This window comes from Indicator indicator, chromosome 11, assembly GCF_027791375.1.
Source record: "Indicator indicator isolate 239-I01 chromosome 11, UM_Iind_1.1, whole genome shotgun sequence".
NCBI lineage: Eukaryota > Metazoa > Chordata > Aves > Piciformes > Indicatoridae > Indicator > Indicator indicator.
Window position 1 is genome coordinate 3,452,489 of NC_072020.1, and position 23,370 is coordinate 3,475,858.

The following is a 23,370-nucleotide window of genomic DNA, read 5'->3' on the forward strand; positions in this document are numbered from 1 at the left end:
TTTGCAAAGTGGATTTATTTTATCACAAGTCACAGGTTTCAAAATAATGGAGCTGCAGAGTGGAAACCCAGGTACTCAGCACATGGAATTTGTGCAATGCTAGAGCATCCAGAAGTGAGCTGATCAGCAAACCACAGAACCACAGAAACATTCAGGTTGGAACAGACCCTCAGGATCACCAAGGCCAACCCAGAATCCTACTCTACAAGACTCACCCCTAAACCATATCCCCAAGCACCACATCCAAACCACCTTGAAACACATCCAGGCTTGGGGACTCTACCACCTCCCTGGGCAGCTCATTCCAATGCCTGACCACTCTTGCCCTGAAAAAAATATTTCCTACTGTCCAGGCTAAACTTACCCAGCAGCAGCTTGAGGCTGTTCCCCCTTGTTCTATCACTAATTACCTGTGAGAAGAGACCAGCAGCAGCCTCTCCACAATGTCCATTTAGGTAGTTATAACAGAGAATTTCTGATGACTTTAAACAAAAGAGTAAGAAACACTTTCCTTATAAACCTGTAAAATCCTATAAAGTCCTAACTTCCCCTTTTTAGGAGTCTGTCCTTATTTGGTAAAATAGTTAAACGTGTTCTGAAGGAAACAGATAATTATATCCTGTGAACTTCAGTGAAGAGATATCTCCCTGCTGACTTAAATAGAACAATAACACAGAATTGTTAGGGTTGGAAGGGACCTCAAAGATCACAGGATGTTAGGGGTTGGAAGGGACCTCAAAGATCATCCAGTTCCAACCCCCCTGCCATGGGCAGGGACACCTCACACTACATCAGGTTGCTCACAGTCACATCCAGCCTGGCTGCAAAAACCTCCAGGGATGAGGCTTCCACCACCTCCCTGGGCAACCTGTGCCAGTGTCTCACCACCCTCCTGGGGAAGAATTGCTTCCTAACATCCAATCTGAATCTACCCATTTCTACTTTCGTTCCATTCCCCCTAGTCCTATCATTACCTGACACCCTAAAAAGTCCCTCACCAGCTTTCTTGTAGCCCCCTTCAGATCCTGGAAGGCCACAAGAAGGTCTCCTTAGAGCCTTCTCTTCTCCAGACTGATCAATCACAACTCCCTCAGTCTGTCTCCATAGGAGGGGTGCTCCAGCCCTCTGCTCATCCTTGTGGCATTGGTGTGAGTGCTTTGCTGACTAGGAGTGGACACAGGTGATGCCATGAGATGAACATTCCTGATGTGAAGAGTAAAGGGATAGGGAGGTGATGGCTGAGCCAAACACCATACAGACAGGGCAGCAGTCTTCTATCCTGCTTCCCACTGCTGCCCCAGGCTGTGTCTCAGGTTAGTGCACACCTTCCTTTTAACACACAAATCATCTGCAAAGGTTCTGGATTCTATACACACAGAGCTTGGATGTTATGTACAGCTATGGAAGATACCCAGTCCTAAAAGTGGTCATTCCAGTTATTTATTTTATTACCTACAAATTTCACAGGACAGCTAGAGCCCTTGAAAAAGAAGCACCTCAAATTAGGCAAAACTAGTGTCATTTGGAATAAAAATGAAAGGAAATGAATTCAATTAAATGGAATAAAAAGGAATAAATAGAACAGAATGGAATAAAACAACTAAATAAAAATACAATAACATTAAATAAACTGAATAAAATAGAATAAAATAATTCAACGAAAATAGAATAAAATTAAATAAAACAGATTAAAGTAGAATAGAATAAAATAACTGAATAAAAATAGAATAAAATTAAATAAATAAATCATAATAAAATAGAATAGAATAAAATAAATAAATAAAACCAAAATAAAATTAAAAAATAAACCAGATTGAAGTAGAATAGAATAAAATAACTGAATGAAACTACATTAAAATTAAGTAAATAAACCAGATTAAAGTAGAACAGAATAAAATAATTGCATAAAAATATATTAAAATTAAATGAATAGACCAGATTAAAGTAGAATAGAATAAAATCATTAAATAAAAATACTATAAAAATAAATAAACCAGAATAAAATAGAACAGATAAAAATTAAATAAAAATACTATAAAATTAAATAAATAAACCAGAATAAAATAGAACAGAATAAAATTATTAAATAAAAGTACTATAAAATTAAATAAACCAGAATAAAATAGAACAGAATAAAATAATTAAATAAAAATACAATAAAATTAAATAAACCAGAATAAATTAGAACAGAAAAAATTAACTAAATAAAACTACAATAAAATTAAATAAAAGGAAAAATAAAAACCCCAAAAATTTAATTAAAAGTTAAAAATTAAATTGATTTTTAAAAAATAAATAGAAATAAAATAAAATATAGAAGATAAAGCCAAATACAAAATTAAATAAATAAAACAAAAATTAAAAAATAACACAATGGAGTTAAAAAGAAATAAAATAAATAAAACAAAATGAAACAAAATAAATAATAATAATAAAAAGTGAATAAAAACAACAACACAAAAACACCCAAGGCATTTTCATTTTAAATTTACAGATTTATAGGAGGCAAAAACTGTGGCTATCAATAATCACCTGCCCTTTACCCACCTCTAGAAAGAGGGCAGTAAAGCTACTTTTATCTTCTCTGAAAGAATAAATACATTTAAAAAGAATGTAAAGAATGTGAAGAACTTACTTTCAGTACAAATAGGACAGCATCCTTTTCTGTTCAGGATTTTACCCTAGTTGGGAGAAAGACAGAGCTGATTTAATGAGAGTTCTTTGGAGCACCAGGTTAGGTGTAGTGCTGTCAGGCTGGAGAAGCCTTTGAAAAGAGCTGGATTTGTGTCTGAACTCAACACCCTGCTCACAGCTCCAAACATCAGGTGCTAAAAGCAGGCACAACTCTTGAAGAGAGCTTCCTGGCAATCTTATATAAGAAATGAAACACTCAAAGGCTTCTCTGGTTCCACTTTTTCTCTTTAGAGACAGTGTGAGAGGATTTTGGACTCGTGTGTCCCTTGGATATCTAAAGCAGTTGCTTGTTAACTGGGTTAACAAGTCAGTCAGCTTTGCCCTCACCTCCCAAAAGACACCCATTGCCCATGCACTAGCCACTGCCCAGAGGCTCCATCCCCACACTGCCTCCAAATCATCCCACTTTCCTACAAAAAGGAAGGAGGCACTGGTAAGGATCAGGTTTGGCCAGATTTCTTTCATGGCTATCTCTTGTGGTCTCTCTCTCACCAAATCTCATTCCTGATCATGGACCAACATCCCCAGCGGGCATGCATCCAAGTACCTGCAACATCTAAAAGCAAACAATTTGGTCCAGCCACACTGATATGGAGAACAGGTTCAAGTCTGTCTTTACTCCTCTGCCCAGGCCAATTTTTTTTATGGCTGTGTCATATAGAAGGCTGGCTAGAAGCAGGAGACGTGCCTTTGTATATGTATGCACATCCATGCTCCTTTTGGATCTTCATATGGTTTTACTGACCTTCCCTAAAGCCAACCATAAGCTAGAAGACAGGCTTGAAAAAATTCAGACTGATTGATGTGGTTTTCCAAGCAAAAACTGGTGTGGGCTATAACAGAGCTTATGGTGATATTGGACCTCACACACATTCCCATACAGGGATGGAAGAGGCATATGGAGCTGTGCTGCTCCCCAGCACTGACAGCACTTGAACACCGAGTAAAGTCTCCAGTGTTCCAGACCAAGCAGGTGAGCAAGGAGCAACCAGCAAGAGCAAGTGAGCAGGGCTGTGTTCTGCCCACTCAACAGTGCAGACAAGCTCATGAAAACAGGCAAGAAATCAGTTGCAGGTCTATGAAGAGAGCAGGAAAGGGGGGACAAACAGCAAGCCCTGTTGCTGTCTACTTTGCTTTCTGAATACAGTGCTGCCAAGCTCAGCCAACACACATAGCAAGAAATAAACCCCAAGCATCTGCTGGACTGGAGTGGAGCATGCTCTCTCCTGCTCATGCTTGATGTACCCAGATGACATGAATGAGAGCTTGGCATGATGAGTGCAATTGGGCTCATCATCTGCAGGGCATAAATGTCAGTCTGATCTTGCCTTTGAACATGCAACTGTATTTGAACAAGACTTGAGGCACATCTGGACTTGAGAAAAGGGCTGGATCAGAGTTGCATTGGCAGTGTGGGTGCTCCTTAGGTATGTGACCACCAGGCCCCATAGCAAAGAGAATGAGGCTGCAACTAGGAGACTACCAAGCACCTGCTAGGCTAAAACCCTTAAAGAGGAATGGTTAAGGCCAGACTTCTTTGCAGGAATGGAAGACGTGCAGCTGAACCCCACACACCGCACTTCACGGCCCTACCTCTCCTTTCAAGAAAAGAGTTCAACTCATCAGCAGAGCTGGAAGCAGTAAGAATTAAGTGAAACTGGAATCTGCAAGGCAGCCTGCTGAGGCTGGTTACTTGAGCCACCATGTTGGCCCAAGATCCTGTTTTTGTCTTGCAGAATAAGGAAACCCATTATTGCTAACATGTGCTGCAAGAGTTCGTTAGCATTGAGGGTTCCCTTAGGACTGGGCTAAGTGATGTGATCCCATTTTTCCCTATGAATATTTATAAGCAGACCACATTTGAGTCTATTTATTTTCTGGGATTTTTCTTCTTCTTTATGAGGTTTTCAATTTTATGTCTGAGGTTTTAATTTTCTTTTTTTTTTTTTTTAAGGCAAGACTAATTGCAGGGTTGGGGGGGGCAGGGAAGGGAGTTGTTTGGTTGTGCAATAGCAACAGCTGTTGTTTTTTTGTGCCTCGTTTGGCACTGGAGTAAAAACAGCAACTTTTTGTTTGTAATAATAACAGATGTGTATAACATTAAATGCAGTCTGTGCTGGAGATGGTTGAACGTGTTCTGAATAAATTTTTAACTCACTTGAAGTTCACGGGTTCAAAATTTACCCCCAGACTGGAACTCTGCAAATGTCTTCACATGCTGTGAATTTAATTCTATTAAACTTCTGCATGGCCTTGGAGCTCAGAAAAGGCTGCACACTGAAAAATTCACCCTAGAAGTGCCAAAAGAGACACATCCATGACCACTGACCAGCACCTTAGGCTCACATGGCTAGTGGGGAATGCAAAAGAGAAGAGGTGAGGCAGAAAATTATAAGGAAGGGTAATGAGAAAGGAAGTGGCACAAGGCAAGAAAGAGGCTGGAGCCAGGCTAGGGCAAGGAAATAGCAAAGAAAAGGTCTAAAGGATCTCTGAAACTCAGTCTTGCCAAGTGTTGAGATTACTCCCTTTCCATAAAGTGTTTAAGCAAGTGTTTAAACGTAAGCACACGTGGAAGGCCTACTAACTTCAGCAGGGCTGGACATGTGTTTAATAGCTTTCCTGGATGGGTGCCAGTGTGTCCTGCACCTTGCAGGCTGACACTCCAGGTAACTGAGAGAAGAAGCATCTGTGTGGAGTCAGCAACCAGGGAGCAGGACATGTAAACTGCAGACCACAAGGCTCACTGGAAGCCTGAGGAGGTCCAGTCTTACTGTAAGTATGATAGGAGGGATTGATTTTGGAAGATGCATTGCCTCCTCTGCAGATGAAATGAAGCAAAGCAAGACACTTCCTATAATTACTGATATGAGATTCAGTGCTCCAAAAAGAAAACAACAAAAGAAATGAGGAAAAAAAATGTGCCCAGCCCTTTGAAGAAAGTGAAAGAAAGGGCAGAAACAGCCTTTGAAAATGGGTCACCCAGTCACCAACACATTGAATACTAATGATTGCAGGGCACTGGAAATTTCTGTGGCATTGCCACTTTGAGACCCATCCTTTCAAGAAATCATTGGCCCAAATCGATGTTGATAAATGAAATTATATTCCATCACCACAAAAATCCACAACAGCATGCAAAGAGGATTAAGACTGCAGACTAAAGCATTTAAGCCAAGGAATGAAACTGTAGGTTCCTTGTGAATCTTCAATCCTTTCACACTCAGTCCTCTGTATCGTAACACTGCTTTAATTACATGACTTTATGTGGCCTGATACCCTAAGGGACACTAAACAGCATCTTATTCCTTCAATAGTCAGGAGAGACTGCTTACTGCCAGAAATATTGTGAAGAGAGAAGAGAAATGGACTTCACACCCCTGCAGTTTGCAGAAACAGCAGAGCAACCCAGACTTTTAGTAGCAGCATCATTAATATCTATTGACCTTGAATTATGTGGTGTGTTTAATTAACACTGCTAGACTTGTGACAGACTCTCTCAGTGATGAGAGCAGGGCAGGGATGAAAAGTAAAAGATTTAAACCCATTAGAGTATATTGTTTGCTTTAAATCACTTGGTACCCACTTGGAATAGGAAAATAAATCTCACTCTGGAGTTTACATTCTTTCTCCTACTTGTCCTTTCAATTTAGCTTGCAGGAGCAGAAACATATCATGTGCCTGTAGAGGAGGGTGTGCAGCTTGCTGTAGACTCCAGTTTAAGAGATGTGGGGAAGAAGTTGACTGGTTAGAGACTGGAGGGAATGGTGCTGCAGGGTAGCAATGTTGGCCTTTACAGCCCTAAGGAACTGCACCTCGTCTGACAGCTCAGCTTGGAGGTCTTGGGCAGTTTCAGACTTCACACTAACCTCGGAACAGATCATGCAGCAGAGCTGTTTGAGTTCATTGGTCAGTCAGATATGCTGCCACAGGCCTGTGGATGGCAAATTTTTGCCCAGCAAGAGGAGTGTGGCCAGCAAGCTCAAGAGAGGTGATTCTGTCCCTTTACTCTGCTCTGCTGAGACCCCACCTCAAATACTGTCTCCAGTTCTGATGGCCCCAGAATAAGGACACACAGAGTTGTTGAAGTGAGTCCAGAGAATGGCCACAAAGATGATCCAAGGGCTGGAGCACCTCTGCTATGAGAACAGGCTGAGGGAGCTGGGTTTGTGCAGCCTGGAGAAGAGAAGACTCTGTAAGGATCTTAGAGCTTCCTTCCAATAGCTGAAGGGATCCTACAGGAAGGCTGCAGAGGGACTTTTCCTAAGGGTGTCCAGAGACAGGACAAGGGGGAATGGTTTGAAACTGAGGGAGAGTAGGGTTAGACTGGATCTGAGGAAGAAGTTCTTCAGTAGGAGGGTGGTGAGACTCTGGAATAGGCTGTCCAGGGAGGCTGTGGCTGCCTCCTCCCTGGGGATGTTCAAGGACAGGTTGGATGAGACTTTGAGCATCTGAGTCTAGTTGAGAGGTGTCCCTGCCCAGGTTGAAGTAGATGATCTCTAAGGTCCCTTCCAACCTTCTACAATTTTAGAAGCTATTTCAGCTGATCATCTCAGTGCTCAACTTTATACACAAGTTACTGCTGAAGTGGTGTATTTGAGCAGTGATCTGTATTAACCCATACTAGGTACTTGATCTCAGAAGCATCTTAAACACTTGAAATGCATCAGCACAGAGAAAATACAAAGGAGATGCACTCCATGCCAGGTTCTCAAACAAAGATTTTTGAAGAGACCTGAAGAGTCCAAGGTCTTCACAGGGAGAGTGACTGCCCATTGGGATGTGCTGCCCAGGGAGGTGGTGGAGTCGCTGTCCCTGGAGATGTTCAGTAAAAGCCTGGATGAGGCACTTAGTGCCATAGTCTGGTTGATTGGATAGGGCTGGGTGTTAGGTTGGAGTGGATGATCTCGGAGGTCTCTTCCAACCTGCTTGATTCTATGATTCTATGTCTCACCTCCTGCTTATACTGTGAATAGCCTGAAGGAGGCAAACCTGAATGCCATGAGCCACAGCAGGTTTCCAGAGAAGCAGCTCCATTTGTTCAAGCTTCTGGAAAGTTAAGCAACATCTCAGTGAAGTCTCACTCCTCAGCAGTGAGTGCCCAGCAAGCACTGTTCCCTCTTCTGAGGATACAAGCATTGCTCCTGCAGCAGCCCACTGTCACAGCAGGAAGGGGAGAACCAAGGTACAGGCTCTCTGTTCTCTATTTGGCTGTCAAAAGTTTACCCATATAAAATTTTACAAACTAGAGTTTGTAATTTCAAATGTTTTACCTAGGTGTCTGTGACTCATGTTTTCCTTCTGGCTTCAGGGCTGGAGAAGGAAACACTGAGAAGGTGTAATGCAAAGGGCTTGGCTCTCTCTTCAGCAGCTCTGCTCAAAGATCTGCCCCTACTTGAGGTGCTATTTAGAGCTCCCTCTTCTGAAAGCTTGAGCCATTAAAAAGAAAGTAATTTGTCAGTGACAGAAATGCAGGAAACAAAGGCTGACTTGAGCTCAAGGTTTCAAGTAATGTTGATTTTTGAAGCAATGAAGTTACAACTACACCACTCTGGGTTCAGGTCAGACTTTCAATTAAAATATACTCAGGTCAGACTTTAAATTAAAAAGTACTTGGCTGAAATAATTTGGTTTGCTTTGTCTAATTTACATTTTCAACCAAGGTCTAAGCCTCATGTGCACTGAGAAATGCAGGTACAACAACTTCCTGTGGCTTGCCTTAATAATATGCATGCTCCTGAAATATCATAGAATCATAGAATATTAGAGGTTGGAAGGGACCTCAAGAGATCATCCAATCCAACCCCCCTGCCAGAGCAGGATCACCCAGGGTAGCCTGCACAGGAATGCATCCAGGTGGGGTTGGAATGTATCCAGAGAAGGAGACTCCACAACCCCCCTGGGCAGCCTGCTCCAGGGCTCTGTCACCCTCACTGGAAAGAAGTTTCTCCTCATGGTGACCTGAAATCTTCTATGTTCAAGTTTGAACCCATTGCTCCTTCTCTTATTACTGTACATCACAAAAAAGAGCCTGGCCCCCTCCACTTGACACCCACCCCTCAGCTATTGATAGACATTGATCAGATCCCCTCTCAGCCTTCTCTTCTCCAGATTAAACAGCCCCAGGGCTCTCAGTCTCTCTTCACAGGGGAGATGCTCAAGTCCCCTAAGCATCATCGTGGCTCTCCCTTGGACTCCCTCCAGCAGATCCTTGTCTCTCTTGAACTGGGGAGCCCAAAACTGGATACAGTATTGCAGATATGGTCTCACCAGGGCAGATTAGAGGGTGAGAAGAACCTCCTAGACCTGCTGGCCACACTTTTCTTGCTGCATCCCAGGATCCCATTGGCCTTCTTGGCCACAAGGGCACATTGCTGTCCCATGCAGAACTTGCTGTCCACCAGCACTCCAAGGTCTTTGTGGAGCTGCTTTCCAGCAGGGCAGCCTCTAACCTGTCCTGGTGCCTGTTGTTATTTCTCCTCAAATGCAGGACTCTGCACTTGTCCTTATTGAACTTCATGAGGTTTGCCTGCACCCAGCTCTCAGCCTGTCCAGATCTCGTTGGATGGCAGCACAGTGTCAGCCACTCCCCCCAGTTTTGGTATCATCAGCAAATATTAACATAGTCATCTCACTTCTCTATAAAGGTGGTAAATGTATGTGAAAGAGATGTTTCAGTGCAGATACCTAGGACAGAAAAAGTCAAAGGGAAGAAGAGAAAAGAAATAGTGTCTTGAGAGCAGGGACAGAGGTGGGAAGCACCATATTCAGGGTTAGCGATATCACACTTGGGGAAGACCGATCTAAATTAATATGCCAGGGGATCTCTTCTTTCCAATCTGCATGCCCCACCACCAATGCACATACTTCTAAGAGATACTGGAAAAGATAATGTTGGAGGAAAAAAAAAAATGGAGAAGAAAGCCCTGTTATTGTGAAAAACTCACATGAGGACAGCTGTTGACTGGAACGCACTGTTTCTTGCGACACTCTGTCTTGCCTTTCACACAAGCACAGATGGTGCAGTTCACAGAGGACCACATCTCTCCATCCTGCAAGAGGGAACATGATATAGCATCAGCTGGGGTGGCAATAGGAAGCTATTTCAGCAATCCATCATTACACAAGAAAGGATGACTTTCTCTTCTGGCATTGTCATTGTTTAGTCTAAATAATTTCGAGGTGTCTGTCCCTGGCCAGCCTGATTAAAGATAAAGATGAAATTCAGCAGAGTTTTCTTCCCTTTGGCCTTCTAGGTCAGAAATTCATTTTTCCAAGCCTAACCAATGTCATATTTGCATTGCCCTGGTTTGCTCTCCACTAGGTGTCTGGGGTGTGGTCACACCCACCACATATTTTTCTTCAAGCTCCCATAATGAGAACACCCCCATTCATTAACTTGAGTGACATCTTTAAGTCCATGCACATGAAAGAGCCTGATTAAGATGTCAGCATACAGTGACTTTATTCCCAGATGCAGCTTAGGGCACAAATGGTCGAAGAATGGATTCTAATTTAGATTACTTACAGCACTTTCGCAGATACTTGATCTGCTAGACATCTGAAAGCGTTTAGAAGGGATCCAGTGCTGAACTTCTCAGATGCAGAACAGGTATGACAGTGTGTGCATGGCTCTTAAAGTATTAGGTGCAATATGCCTCATGGTCTGGTCCCCCCTTACATGAGAATGATTGCTTGTGGAACTGCCCTGGCTCCTTTTTTCACATCCTATTGCATTTGCCAAATGTGGTTCCTAAAACATTCTGTCTCACCGCTTGCAGCCTTGTGCTACCCCACTTAGAGCCAAAATGTGCATGTTTTGTGTTCACCAGGCTGCTGTGATGAGGGAAGGGTGAGGATAGACCTGACAGGAACAAGCATTCCAACCAGCCAGCTGTGAACAATTACATGCCCACCTCAACATGATGAGAGCATCTGAGCAGAGAGAAAACCAGACTCCCTGTCAAATGCCAAGGGGCCTCACTGATTCAGCACAGCCTGCTTGGTCCTAGGTTGATGCCTAGGAAAACTTTCCACAGATTGAGTAGAAAAGTGGTAGAATGCAAATCAATTACCATTGGATGTAAAAGGAAAAATAATAAGGTCTAAATAATTCCATTGGGCTGATAAGTAACATAAAGTCAGTTGTGTAAAGTAACTCTCTCCCTTTTTGGCTTCTTTGCTCTAGCTGATACTAGCTAGTAGCTTTTGTCTGGCTGTGGCTGACCTTGGCTGCATTCTTCTTGTGGCTAAGTACTAAGAAGCTACCATCTGCTCTTCTCTTTCTCTTGTCCCACATACAGAGGGAGAGAGGGGGAAGCTATTGGTAGCTCCCTCTGGTTTTGTCCAAGGGGGTTCTTGTGCTGGTTATAAACTGTAAACACCTGTAAATATTCTATATTTTGTACATATCCATTGCATTTCATATTTCTACATTTTAGTCTGCTTGTACATAGAGCTTCATTTGTTTTCAGCTGAGCTGGTCTGGCAATTTTATTTTGGGGGGTAATTCTCTCAAATTACTTGAGGGGTAATTTCAATCCACCACAGGCTGGCTCTCCCCTATCTTTTTTTTTTTTTCCAGGCCATGTTACAATGGCCTGGTGTTCCTGATGCTGCACAAAATTCTTGTGGGTCTCTAATGGATACTCTCCAAAGCATCTGCAGGGGTACCAGATTATAGCACAGCTGGCAGCAGGCAGCTACTCTGACCTTTTTTTGTCTCACAGCTGTTGTGCAAAAGCACATTCACTGTGTTAGACCACTGACATCAACAGAGCAAAGCTGGATTTACCACTTTGCACACAAGGTCAGAAATGGGTGCACAGTCTCATTATTTGTTCTTACTCCACACACTACTTAGCAACACACCAACATCTTCACAAGCAGCACAGTATTTTAGTTGGGTGCCTAAGAAGCAGGCATTTGTTCCTGAAGCACAATAGCACCAGTGTGAAAGTGCCAATCAGATGGAGGACAGCCTCAGTGTACAGTAGGTTCACAAGTAATTTCCAGAGAAAACACTTGGACTGTGTACACAAAAGATGGAAGAAAAGGGAAGCAATTCTGGCCAAGCAAACCAAGCATTCACAAAGGATTTAATATTTGATCTGATCCAAGGGTCTCTTCGTTCACAGATGGCCCATGAGGTGACAGAAACTTTTTGTGACACAGTGTGAAAAAGGCTGCACCACTTGGAAAAACAAACAGGGACTCAGCCTCACAGAATGGTTTGGATGGGAAGGGACACTAAACATCACCTAGCTCCAACCTGCCTGTCATGGGCAACCAAAGCCTCTTCCAACCTGGCCCTCAACACCTTCAGGGAGAAGGCAGCCACAATCTCCCCGGGCAACCTGTTCCAGTGTCTCACCACCCTCACTGTAAAGAATTTCTTCCTTATCTCCAGTAGCATTGAGTGTTCTGCAAGGAATCCCTTGTGCTTTGAAAACACAGGGTGAGAGTGCAGTAGGAAACAGTTCTTGCACAGCTATCCCAATATAAGATACCAGGGGTGCTGCCCTTAGTAGAGATGTGAAATATAGCTAATCAAGTTCAGCCAAGATGAAGTTTGCAAAGTTCCTGCTGGCTCAACTCTGGAAGAGACTCTTTGACTCAGGTGGTGAAGCCTACAAACCACTGCAAATATCTCCATGAATATCAGAAAGTAGAGGATTGCTATCTCTGGCTAAGAATGTATTACTTGTCATGAAACAGCACCTTGAATCTCTGCGTAGCAGAAGAAGACACCACATCATCACATCACATCAAAGGGGAACTAATCTTTAACTGCTGTGTACCAGTAGAATTTACACAAACTCAGAAAAAGAGAAGTAGATGGCAAATTGTGCAAAGCTTTGCTTCTGAATCCTTCCATCATCAACCAGGATTCTTCTAAAAACCAATCCCCAAGAGTGATTTACAGTGAACTTCTGCAGTTTTAGTGCTTACAACAGCATCCCAAAACTTTACCTGGAAGAGTTTATTGCCAAACTTGCACACTTTCACCTCCTCAGGGGAGATGTATGAGACACACTCCTTGCAGCAGTGGTCTTTGTTTTTATTGCATTCCCCAGGAAGCAAGCACCTCTTCTTACATACCACTGTAGAATCCTAGGTAAAAGGACAGAAGGAAATAATGAAATCATCACCAAGATGTTTGGGTTCCTCTGTGTTCTCACCACAACACTCCTGCTTGCTCAGTCATTGCATTCACCCAAGTTAAAGCCCAACTGCTTTGAATATCATAGAATCATAGAATGCTCCAGGCCAGAAGGGACCTCCAAAGCTCATATTCAGTCCAACCTCCCTATAGTCAGCAGGGACATCCCCAACCAGTTTGCCCAGGGCCTTGTCAAGCCTCACCCTGACTATCTCCGGGGATGAGGCCTCAACCACCTCCCTGGGCAACCTGTTCCAGTGTTCCACCACCCTCATAGTAAAGAACTTGTTACTAGCATCCAATCTAAATCTGCTCTTCTCTAGTTTGAAGCCATTGCCCCTTGCCCTGTCACTCCAGGTCCTCATAAGCAGTCTCTCTCCATCCTTCTTGTAGCCCCCTTCAGGTACTAGAAGGCTGCCATTAGGTCTCCCCAGGCTATTAGGCCTTCTCTTCTCCAGGCTGAACACCCCCAGGTCCCTCAGCCTGTCCTCATAGCAGAGGTGCTCCAACCCCCTGACCATTTTTGTGGCCCTCCTCTGAACCTGTTCCATCAGGTCCATGTCCTTCCTATACTGAGGACTCCAGGCCTGTACACAGTACTCTAGGTGAGGTCTCAGCAGAGCAAAGTGGTAGAATCACCTCTCTGCATCTCCTGAAAGATTTCAACTCAGAAAATTATTTACTGGATTAAGGGAATGTTGCAAGGCCTGTGAAGTTAAATCCCAGCTTGCACTTCCGTTGGCCTGCAAAATCTTACTGATTTGGTGACATTTACATTTGGGGTTTCCCTAGGTGCAAAAGTGCAAGTGGGCACAGTCAGAGGAATTAAAAAAGAAAAAAAAATATATCAGTGCCCTCCCTGCAGCAGAGATGTGGTCATTCACCATTTAAAAAGCCTTGGCTTGTAATTCAAACTTAAAGGGGTCACACAATCTGAGCAACTTCAGCTTACATCACACCAAGGCAGGCAACGTGCCTCAGCTAAGAGAAGCAGCAACTCTTTGAACTTTCCTAGCATGACTGCAAATGCTCTTCAGACCAGATCCTGGTGGACCACACAAGATGCCAAAGAACAGCAGCATCAGGGCTTAATAGTTCCCCAGTCCTACAAATCAGTGCCAAGCCAGGCAGCCAGCAGCACGCAGTCCCACAGCACTGTGGGCTTACCTGGCATGTACACACCGTGCAGTTGTCATAAATAAATGAGGTTCCATTGTCATAAACATTGCTGTGAAAGAGGCAGCTTCCAAATGGGAGGTCAAACACTTTCCTCTGTCCTGAATAGAAACAAACAGCAACAGAAACAGAGCTTGGTTGAAATGATGCCATACTGTCAACAGAAATAGAATCATACAATCAAGGTTGGAAAAGACCTCAGAGATCATCAAGTCCAACCTATCACTCAGCGCCTCATGACTAACTAAACCATGGTTTCAAGTGCCACATCCAATCCTTTTTTGAACACCTCCAGGGATGGTGACTCCACCACCTCCCTGGGCAGCACATTCCAATGGGCAATTACTCTTTCTGTGAAGAACTTTCTCCTCAACTCCAGCCTAAACTTCCCCCTGCACAGCTTGAGACTGTGTCCTCTTGTTCTGCTGCTGGGTGCCTGGGAGAAGAGACCAACCCCCACCTGGCTACAACCTCCCTTCAGGTAGTTGTAGACAGCAATGAGGTCACCCCTGAGCCTCCTCTTCTCCAGGCTAAACACCCCCAGCTCCCTCAGCCTCTCCTCATAGGGCTCGTGCTCGAGACCTCTCAAGAGGCCTTATTGTCATCAGGCAAAAATTCATGGGCAGTGTGTCATTTAGCTATGTGTTTCCATTCTGATGTGGGGGGGGGAAAAATAAATAATAGAAAAATCTGTACTTTTAGCAGTTCACTGTTCCTCTAGCACACAAATTCTACCATGGGAGGGAATATAGAAATGATTTATGGCATGTTTATATTGGGAAAAAAAAAACAAACACCTTTCTTCCCCCTCTCATCATGCATTGCACAGTGCAGCTAAAGGAATAAAAAGTAAGCACTGCTAACTCTGAGGCTAGGTACACTTAAACTAGTTTAAACAGCCTTTAATATAGTGCAATAACTTATCAAATAAAGCAGCCTTCACTGGTTTTAGCACAACCACCTCAGGGGTTCACAGCAGCCAAATCAACTCAGTGACACTGATGGGAAAAAAAAAAACACCAACAACATAGGTGTTGTCCAGTTTCATTAAGCTAGCTTGGTGCACCTTGTTCACTCAGGGTTGCAAGAATGCAGGCATTTGCATTGTTTATGAGCAGAATGAGGGCAAGACAAGATATTTTAACTTTATTTTAGTTTCCATAACCCATAAAATATTTGGGTTTCATGAGAATAAAATATTCATGAGAATAAAATATCACTGTACAGGGAAGGCAGCATCAGTAGCAAATCCTCACTGAAGTCCTGCAGCACAGGAGGTTCCACCTCAACACAAGCAGGAACTTCTTTACTCTCAGGGTCACAGAGCACTGGAACAGGTTCCCCAGAGAGGTTGTGGAGTCTCCTTTCTCTGGAGACTTTCAAGGCCTGTCTGGATGCATTCCTCTGTGACCTGAGCAAGATTCTCTGGTCCTGCTCTGGCAGGGGGGTTGGACTCGATGATCTCTTTGGGTCCCTTCCAACCCCTGACATCCTGTGAGCCTGTAATCCTGCAAGCACTTTCAGAGTCCAGTGGCTGACATTCACTTTGTGATTCTGCAAGCTTCTCTTGCTCCTTAGCTTCTTTCCTAGTAGGTCATTTTAAACAAGTGACGCATTAGGATGCATAACCATGAGCTCTTTACAAAAACACTGCTGACTTTTGGTGGCAGTCAACTTAAAAGTTCTTTTATGAGTGGCTGCCCATCTCCCATCTTATCATTTCTGAGGTCTGATGCTAAATAGGCATCAGATCCTAGGAAGGCAATGACTACCCTAAGTACATATAAGAAGTCACTAAGTATTAAGTCACTACTTTAGTTCTCGAACCACCAGGTCTTGGCACACTGTAATTCATAGAATCACAGAATGGTCTGGATTGGAGGGGACCTCTGAAGGTCAACCAGTCTAATCCCCTCTGCAGTAAGCAGGGACACCCTCAACTAGATCAGGCCACCTTTTCAATAATGCTTGATAAACACAGAAGAGCTTAAAAGAAAAAGGTTCCTTCTTCCACTGAGGTATAAGCAAACAAAAAGCACACAGGAAAATCCACTGGATTGGCCTAAAGTTTTTACAAAGGTCATGGTAAAATAACTATTGAACAAGAGCTCTTGTTCAGTTAAGCAAAATTTGAACATCTTTCTTGCTAATTAGCTACCTTGGACTAATTTGTGCTAGCACAGCCAGCCTTCTTTTTACTGACTGCCTGTCTCAGAAAATGTTTCATTCCTCTTGCAGCACTGACATATGAAATCAGTTGAGGATGCTCAGCAGCCCAAAGAGGAACTGCTCCACATCCATGCATCACTTATGGGCAAAGTCTGGCCATAGCCCTGCCTGTAACAACACTTCCACTGCTCTATGTGGGGCCAGGGCTCCAATTGCATAACTTATGTCAACAAGTGAACAAAAGTCCAGTTGTGTCTCATAGCCTCTTGCTACGCCTTGCAAACCACCCAGAGCAATTCCGGGTGGCCAACCTAGTTCAAATAATTGGTGAAAAAAAACACTGACAAAGGAGCTACCACTTTAAAAGATGTGGTGGTGAAGATATTGGCTTAATGGTTGGCTTTGCTGGCTCACAACCACTAGTTAAACTAATAATTCAAGTCCCAGCAGAGTCCACTGCATTCTTCTAAGCTATATATGCTGAGTATCAGGAATTCATTTGCAGGGAGGTCCTCCACATGATACTTTAAAACCCATGCCTCAGCATCCCTGGAAACATTTCTTTTTCCTGACTGCTATGTAGTGTGCTACACACCCCTTGGCTCTACCTCTGCTCCAAAACTTTCAACACTTCCCAACACCTCCACCACAGAGAGGTAGCTGACGTGCTTCAGAGAGAAGAGCACATACAATGAAAATCCTTATTACTAGTGAACTCCTTCTCAGGTAGTTTCTAAAAGGGAAAAAATTAATCTGTAGGAAAAGCAGGCAAAAGCTGGGGTTTGAATGCCTAAATCGAAGAGGGGAAGGCTCAGCTGAGAAAAGTATGAGGTGGAGAGGACAAGAGGAGTTTACAGAAGGAAAGGAAAAATGTCCTTGGCCAAAACAGAAGCTTGGTGTTTGGAGCGTTCGCTCCATTTAATTCCTTTACTCTCTGGTGCTTCAGTTAATGTTCCAGGCAGATACTTTTCTGTAGCTTTTCTCCATCAGCAAATAAGTAAATTCAAGTCTGTTTCAAGCAGCCAAAAATGTTAAATGTTGTGAGAAGGTGCTGTAACTCTCTACTTTCTGCTTCCAAGGCCAGACCTCTCTGTACCTAGCCCTGGAAAGAGACTTTGGATAGTGATAAAGGTATGTTGCAAAGGACAACAGGTTTCTGTGGAACACTTTGGTCTTTCCAGCTCTGACCCTTTTCCAAACCCAGGTATAACCTCATATCAAATCAAAGCTAATTTACTTGGGAGGATGCCTGTTCCTTGTTTACAAAATAGAGGGACACATGCTTAGGAATGTCAACCTGTGGGATCTCTGGATGAGCAAGATCTCTGTATGAACAAAACAAGGAGTCTCAAAAGTCATTGCCTTCCTTGGCATGACTTGGAAGAACCAGCCCTTCTCAGAGGCCTCCTTTAACATGTGTTGGAATGACATAACTGAAAACATTCCTGGCTGAAACTGTGATTCCACCATAAGATGGCAATCATGAAGCAGACATCTGGGTCCCTGGCATCTCCAACAACAGCTTCTAAGAATGAAACTTCAGTTCACAAGTTTGCTCTGACCTGCATATCCCCAAAAATAAGAATGCAAAAGCACAGTTGAATAACAATCTGAGAAGGTGAGGCCTTTTTCTTGTGGCAAACTCAAACAAAACATTTCCTCCTGCCTCAACCTCCCTTGTAAAACGTGCAATGAAGGTGGGAAACATCTGTGGTTTTGTCCCTGCAAGCAAGCCAACAGCTCTCTGCTCAGATGCTGCTTGCTTAGTACCACCCATCACATTCCTTATGAGGAAAGGCTGAGGGAGGTGGAGCTCTTCAGTTTGGAGGAGCCTGAGGGGTGACCTCATTCCTGTTGATAAAGATGTGCAAGGCAGTGCCAGGCGGATGGAGCCAGGCTCTGCTCAGGGATGTCCAATGATAGGACGAGGGGCAAGGGGTGCAAGCTGGAGGAGAGGAGGTTCCACATGAACAGAAGGAAAAACCTTTTCATTGTGACAGAGCCCTGGAGCAGGCTGCCCAGAGAGGTTGTGGAGTCTCCCTTCTCTGGACACATTCAAAACCCACCTGGATGCATTCCTGTGTGACCTGCTCTGGCAGGGTGATTGGATTTGATCTTTCAAGGTCCCTTCCAACCCCTAACACTCTGTGATTCTGTGATCCCTACACACTGACCCTGAGTACTTGTCTAAACCTGTAGATCATAAACTCTAGTGAGAAATACTGCCTCTTGCACCTCCCTGAATTTACCAGCATCATAAAACACTGGTGTAAAAGGTGCCACAAAGACACAGATCATATCAACTGACACCAAGCTGTGTGGTGCAGCAGACAGGCTGAAGGGAAGGGATGCCAGCCAGAGGAACCTTGAGAGGCTGGAGAGGTGGGCACAAGCCAACCTCAGGAGGTTCAACAAGACCAAGGGCAGGGTCCTGCAACTGGGTCGAGGCAATCCCAAGCACAAATCCAGGCTGGGCAGGGACTGGCTGGAGAGCAGCCCTGAAGCAAAGGACTTGGAGGTGCTGGTGGATGAGAAGCTCAACAGGAGCTGTCAGTGTGCACTTGCAGCCCAGAAAGCCAAGCAGAGCCTGGGCTGCATCAGGAGAAGTGTGGCCAGCAGGGCAAGGGAGGTGATTCTCCCCCTCTGCTCAGCTCTGGTGAGACCCCACCTGGAGTACTGCATCCAGGTCTGGAGCCTCTATTACAAGAGGGATCTGGACATTTTGGAGGGTGTCCAGAGAAGGGCCACCAGGATGAGCAGAGGGCTGGAGCTCCTTTCCTATGAGGACAGCCTGAAAGAGTTGGGGCTGTTCAGTCTGGAGAAGAGAAGGCTCTGAGGTGACCTTCTTGTGGCCTTCCAGGATCTGAAGGGGGCTACAAGAAATCTGGGGAGGGACTTTTTAGGCTCTCAGGTAGTGACAGGACTGGGGGGAATGGAACAAAGCTGGAAGTGGGGAGATTCAGATGGATGTGAGGAAGAAGTTCTTCCCCATGAGAGTGGTGAGAGCCTGGAATGGGTTGTCCAGGGAGGTGGTTGAGGCCCCATCCCTGGAGGTGTTTAAGGCCAGGCTGGATGAGGCTCTGGCCAGCCTGATCTAGTGTGAGGTGTCCCTGCCCATGGCAGGGGGGTTGGAACTGGATGACCCTTGTGATCCTTTCCAACCCTGACTGATTCTATGATTCTAATCACAAAATCCCCTGGAAAAAACACCACTCACCTAAGCATTTGGGACAACACTGGCCAGCAGGAGTGTGACTGAGGTGCTGGGGACATGAAAGGATGGGGCAGACTTCTCGGATACACTGCGTCCTGCCACCCTGGAAGAAAATAGGCTTGGTTATAGGACAAAAATAAAGCAAAATGTCAAGCAGACCTGCAAACACACACACACAGACTGCTAACAAGTCTTGAAAAGCCTTAGCCAAAGCAATATTTTGCCAACAAAAATTTCTGCTCTCATCAGACATGCAAGAAACGTGCACAACTGTACTTCAACACTTTATACATAGCTTGCAGAGACATCAGATGATTCAGATTTTTCTCTCTAGCAATGAACGCAATAGTTGAAGAAACAGTGTCTTTCTATTTCATTCCTTGGTATTGCTAAGAAAGAAAACCCAAGGAGGATAAAATTATCTATGAACCTTTCTATGCGTTCAAAGAAGTTATTGAGCAATTCTTTTACAGTTTTCTTCCCCTCCTGTGCTGTGAACTTCTAGGCTTGTCTGGGACAGAGATTAAGTACTGAAGCAAGATGAGAGCAGGTGTTCTTCCACTATGTCTGTGACCTCAGAGACCAAATCAGCCAAAAATCACTTAAGAAAGCACATTCCTGTTAGCATCTGAGTCCAACAATGCAAGCCCAGAAGGTCTGCTTTTTTTCAGAAGACTGAAAACAAGAGGTTATATGAAATTTGAGGATGAAAGTTGCAAAAAATAAGAAGGGGGGGAAAAAAAGCAACAGGGACTGGATACATTCTGGTGTACCAATGAATCTCAGAAAACAGAGGGAGGTACAAAGCACAGCAAAAACAAAAGCACAGAGTATGTGGCCAAGGTTAAGTCAGTCAAAAGGGGTCTTTGTCCTTATTCCATTCTGTTGCCTGATTACCTCACCGTGCTTACAGAACACTGTGGTTACCTCTGGATTCTCTACCAACATATCTCTGGAACCCTTGACACAGGAAGGACACAGACCTGATGAAGCAAGTCCAGAGGAGGGCCCTGAAAATGATCAGGAGCCTGGAGAGCCTCTGCTATGAGGACAGGCTGAGGGAGCTGGGGTTGTTCAGCCTGGAGAAGAGAAGGCTCCAGGGAGACCTAACAGCAGCCTGCCAGTACCTGAAGGGGGCTACAAGAAGGCTGCAGAGGGACTGTTTGCAAAGGCCTGGAGTGACAGGATGAGGGGCAATGGTTAGAAATGAGAGAAGAGCAGATTGAGATTGGATGTTAGGAACAAGTTCTGCATCATGAGGAAGACGGAACACTGCAACAGGTTGTCCAAGGAGGTAGTTGAGGCCTCACCCCTGGAGATACTCAAGGTCAGGCTGGACAAGATTCTGATCAACCTGAGCTGGAGGATGTCTTTGCTGTCTGCAGGGGAAGTCAGACTAGATGACGTTTGGAGGTCCCTTCCAACCCAAACCATTCTATGTACTCCATATGCTCGTGGGAGGTGAATTTTCAAAAGAGAATTCATCCCTTTTTCATCAAACTGCCCTGCCTTATTTATCACTTTGAGCTGCAGGCTCCTCCTAACAATAAGCTTTATGTTCCTGGATGCTGCGTTGGAAGACTTATGAACAGTCTCCTCCCACCTACACACAGGATGCCTCTGGGGTTCCCTGGAGGCAGATGCAAGAAGCTGTTCATTTTCAAGAGCTTTGTGCCTGAAATGATGGCATGCCATTCCCTTCCTAATGGCCTCAGTTAATCATGTAAAAGCTTTCAGAGACAGGCAGCCTCACACAGACACTATTATACAGAAGATAACACACTGACTGTACCTCCACTCTCCCATAAGTTTTCAGTCTACCTGTCCCATGGGGCTACCAAAGCATCCTGAACACACATGGCTAAGGACTGCTCGTAATTCTTTCACTGTGGCATGCAGGAACACAGAGTTTATTGTGGACTGAAAGGGGCAGACCAGAAATTGGACAAAATGAAATGAATCCTTCACTGATATTCCCTGCGATGCTCGGGGAATAGCTTTGTGAGAAGAGACAGGTGGAGAATGAAAGAAAAGATAGCAAAGAAGGGCTGACTGAAGCAATGCTTTCATTCAGCCCAGGGAGAAGGGCTAAGAAAAGGAAAAGTTCAAACTTTGGTGACAATTCTGCAAGTAAGAATCAGGAGAGAAAATAGGGTAAGTCAGAAAGTAGTTTGGTGTTTAAAAAGCAGCATTGTGACTGGAAGTAGGAGTAGCAGTGTGGTAAAGAGAGAGATCCAACTTAGTATTGGGCAGAGGAGAGCCCAGAATGCATGGTAAAAAAGGATCAATGAAGAATGGGATGGAGATCTCAGCCAGCCTGGTGGCAGGATCAGGAATACATCCACAGAAGATAAAACAATGCTGCAACACATGGTGAGCACAGGTCCTCTCTTGCAACCTTGCTTCTGTACTTAATATGTATCCCATGCCTGTGATGAGATGCTCTGGACTCTTGCAGCTCTGACAGATTCAATTAAAGATTTGGCTTAGCACATTATTGAGATGTTGTCTTTGCAGACTCTTGTAGAGATACTTTTTAAAATACAAAATGCCACAGAATTTATGAACCACTACTTTATTTCAGCCTTTTGTTTTTTTACCTCATGGTCTACCAAACTGGCCATATGGTTTAACATACTACCATATGGTTTGCCTACCAGCCCCTCCTCTGCACAAAACAAAGTTGGACCTCTCTCTTTGCCACACTGCTACTCCTGCTTCCAGCTGCAATGCTGCTTTTTAACACCAAACTGTTTTCTAACTTGCAGCTGTTCCAGGTGGGCTCTTCCAGATGTTAATATTATGCTAGGGTGTCCAAAACCAGTCTGCAACAAATCCACCTGTACCATTTAGAGAAAGAATAATTCTACTTGCCCTCCAGAGCTTAGAGAGAATACTCCTTGAGTGTTACAAGGAAATTCCAAAACCTACACAGCATTTCTATTTGCTTCCAAGCCTCAATCATTGCAATTCAAAGCTCACAAAGCACTGAGGGCACGAGCTTTCAGAGCAGGATTGCCTACTCCTGGCAGAGCTTTACCAATTGTATTCCATACTGTTGTGGAATAGATCTGCAAAGAAAAATCAGTGCAACAATTTTTCAACCAAAAAGGAAAAAAAAAAACATCAAGGGAATAAAAAATAACTCTGGAGAGTACTGTGCAGTTCCCACTCTGACTCCGGAAAACACCTTGATGCCTCTACCTCTTAATTACATCTACAGCTTTTACATCTTACACATTTCCCTATTAAGCATAGCATCTCCCAGGCAGCCAGAATATTCCAGGTCTGAAGCAACAACTTCCAGCAAACCCAAACCTGAACTGGAGGCCAGCACCGACCAATAAAGTACAAATGACATCTGCTTCCTGTGAGAAATGCTATTCAAGAGCTGGGCAAATAAATCCCTGAGTGATAGTTATATGAAGCCTTAATCAAGGGATGCTGCTGCAGTCCACAGTCCTCTGGAAGTAATAGATTGTGTATGGAACACACAGTCACCAGGAAAAGATTCACTTCCCACCTTGGAGACAAACAAGAACTCTCTTAACTCCTGCTGCAATCTTGTATCTATGAAACAAAGCAGAAGGCTCCCTGGCATCAGCTCAGAGGGCAATATGGATTGAGGTATTGTCTCACCTCGGGAGACAGAAGAGAGGAGAAGATGAAACAGCACTTTCTCACCCTCCCATGAGAGGTCCATCTTTGAGAAAGACAATGAGTATTCCTTAAAACAAAAGCATGGATCTCATCTAGCTACCCATCCAACCGCTGCTGCCAAGTTCCTACCTCAACTATATTTCACTGTTCAATAAGGACACAAGGAACTTGGCAGAGTTGAAAGACACCCATCCAGGCTGCAGCTGCCCTTTGCTGGAGATACCAGGTGAAGGACATAATCACAGAATATATCTGGTTAGAAGAGGCCTCGAAGTTCACCCAGTCCAACCCTTGACCC

General features: G+C 44.1%; 1 protein-coding gene across 1 annotated transcript in view; it reads right to left on the bottom strand.

The window, feature by feature from the left end:
* Positions 1-23,370, bottom strand: part of BMPER (BMP binding endothelial regulator) — a 186,437-nt gene that overhangs the window by 76,101 nt on the left and 86,966 nt on the right. Inside the window, exons 7-11 of the mRNA XM_054385040.1 lie at positions 19,416-19,515; positions 14,021-14,130; positions 12,664-12,804; positions 9,639-9,743; positions 2,636-2,681 (exon numbers count right to left, since the gene is read on the bottom strand). Coding sequence (XP_054241015.1) covers positions 2,636-2,681; positions 9,639-9,743; positions 12,664-12,804; positions 14,021-14,130; positions 19,416-19,515 — 502 coding nt within the window. The remainder of the gene's footprint in view (positions 1-2,635; positions 2,682-9,638; positions 9,744-12,663; positions 12,805-14,020; positions 14,131-19,415; positions 19,516-23,370) is intronic.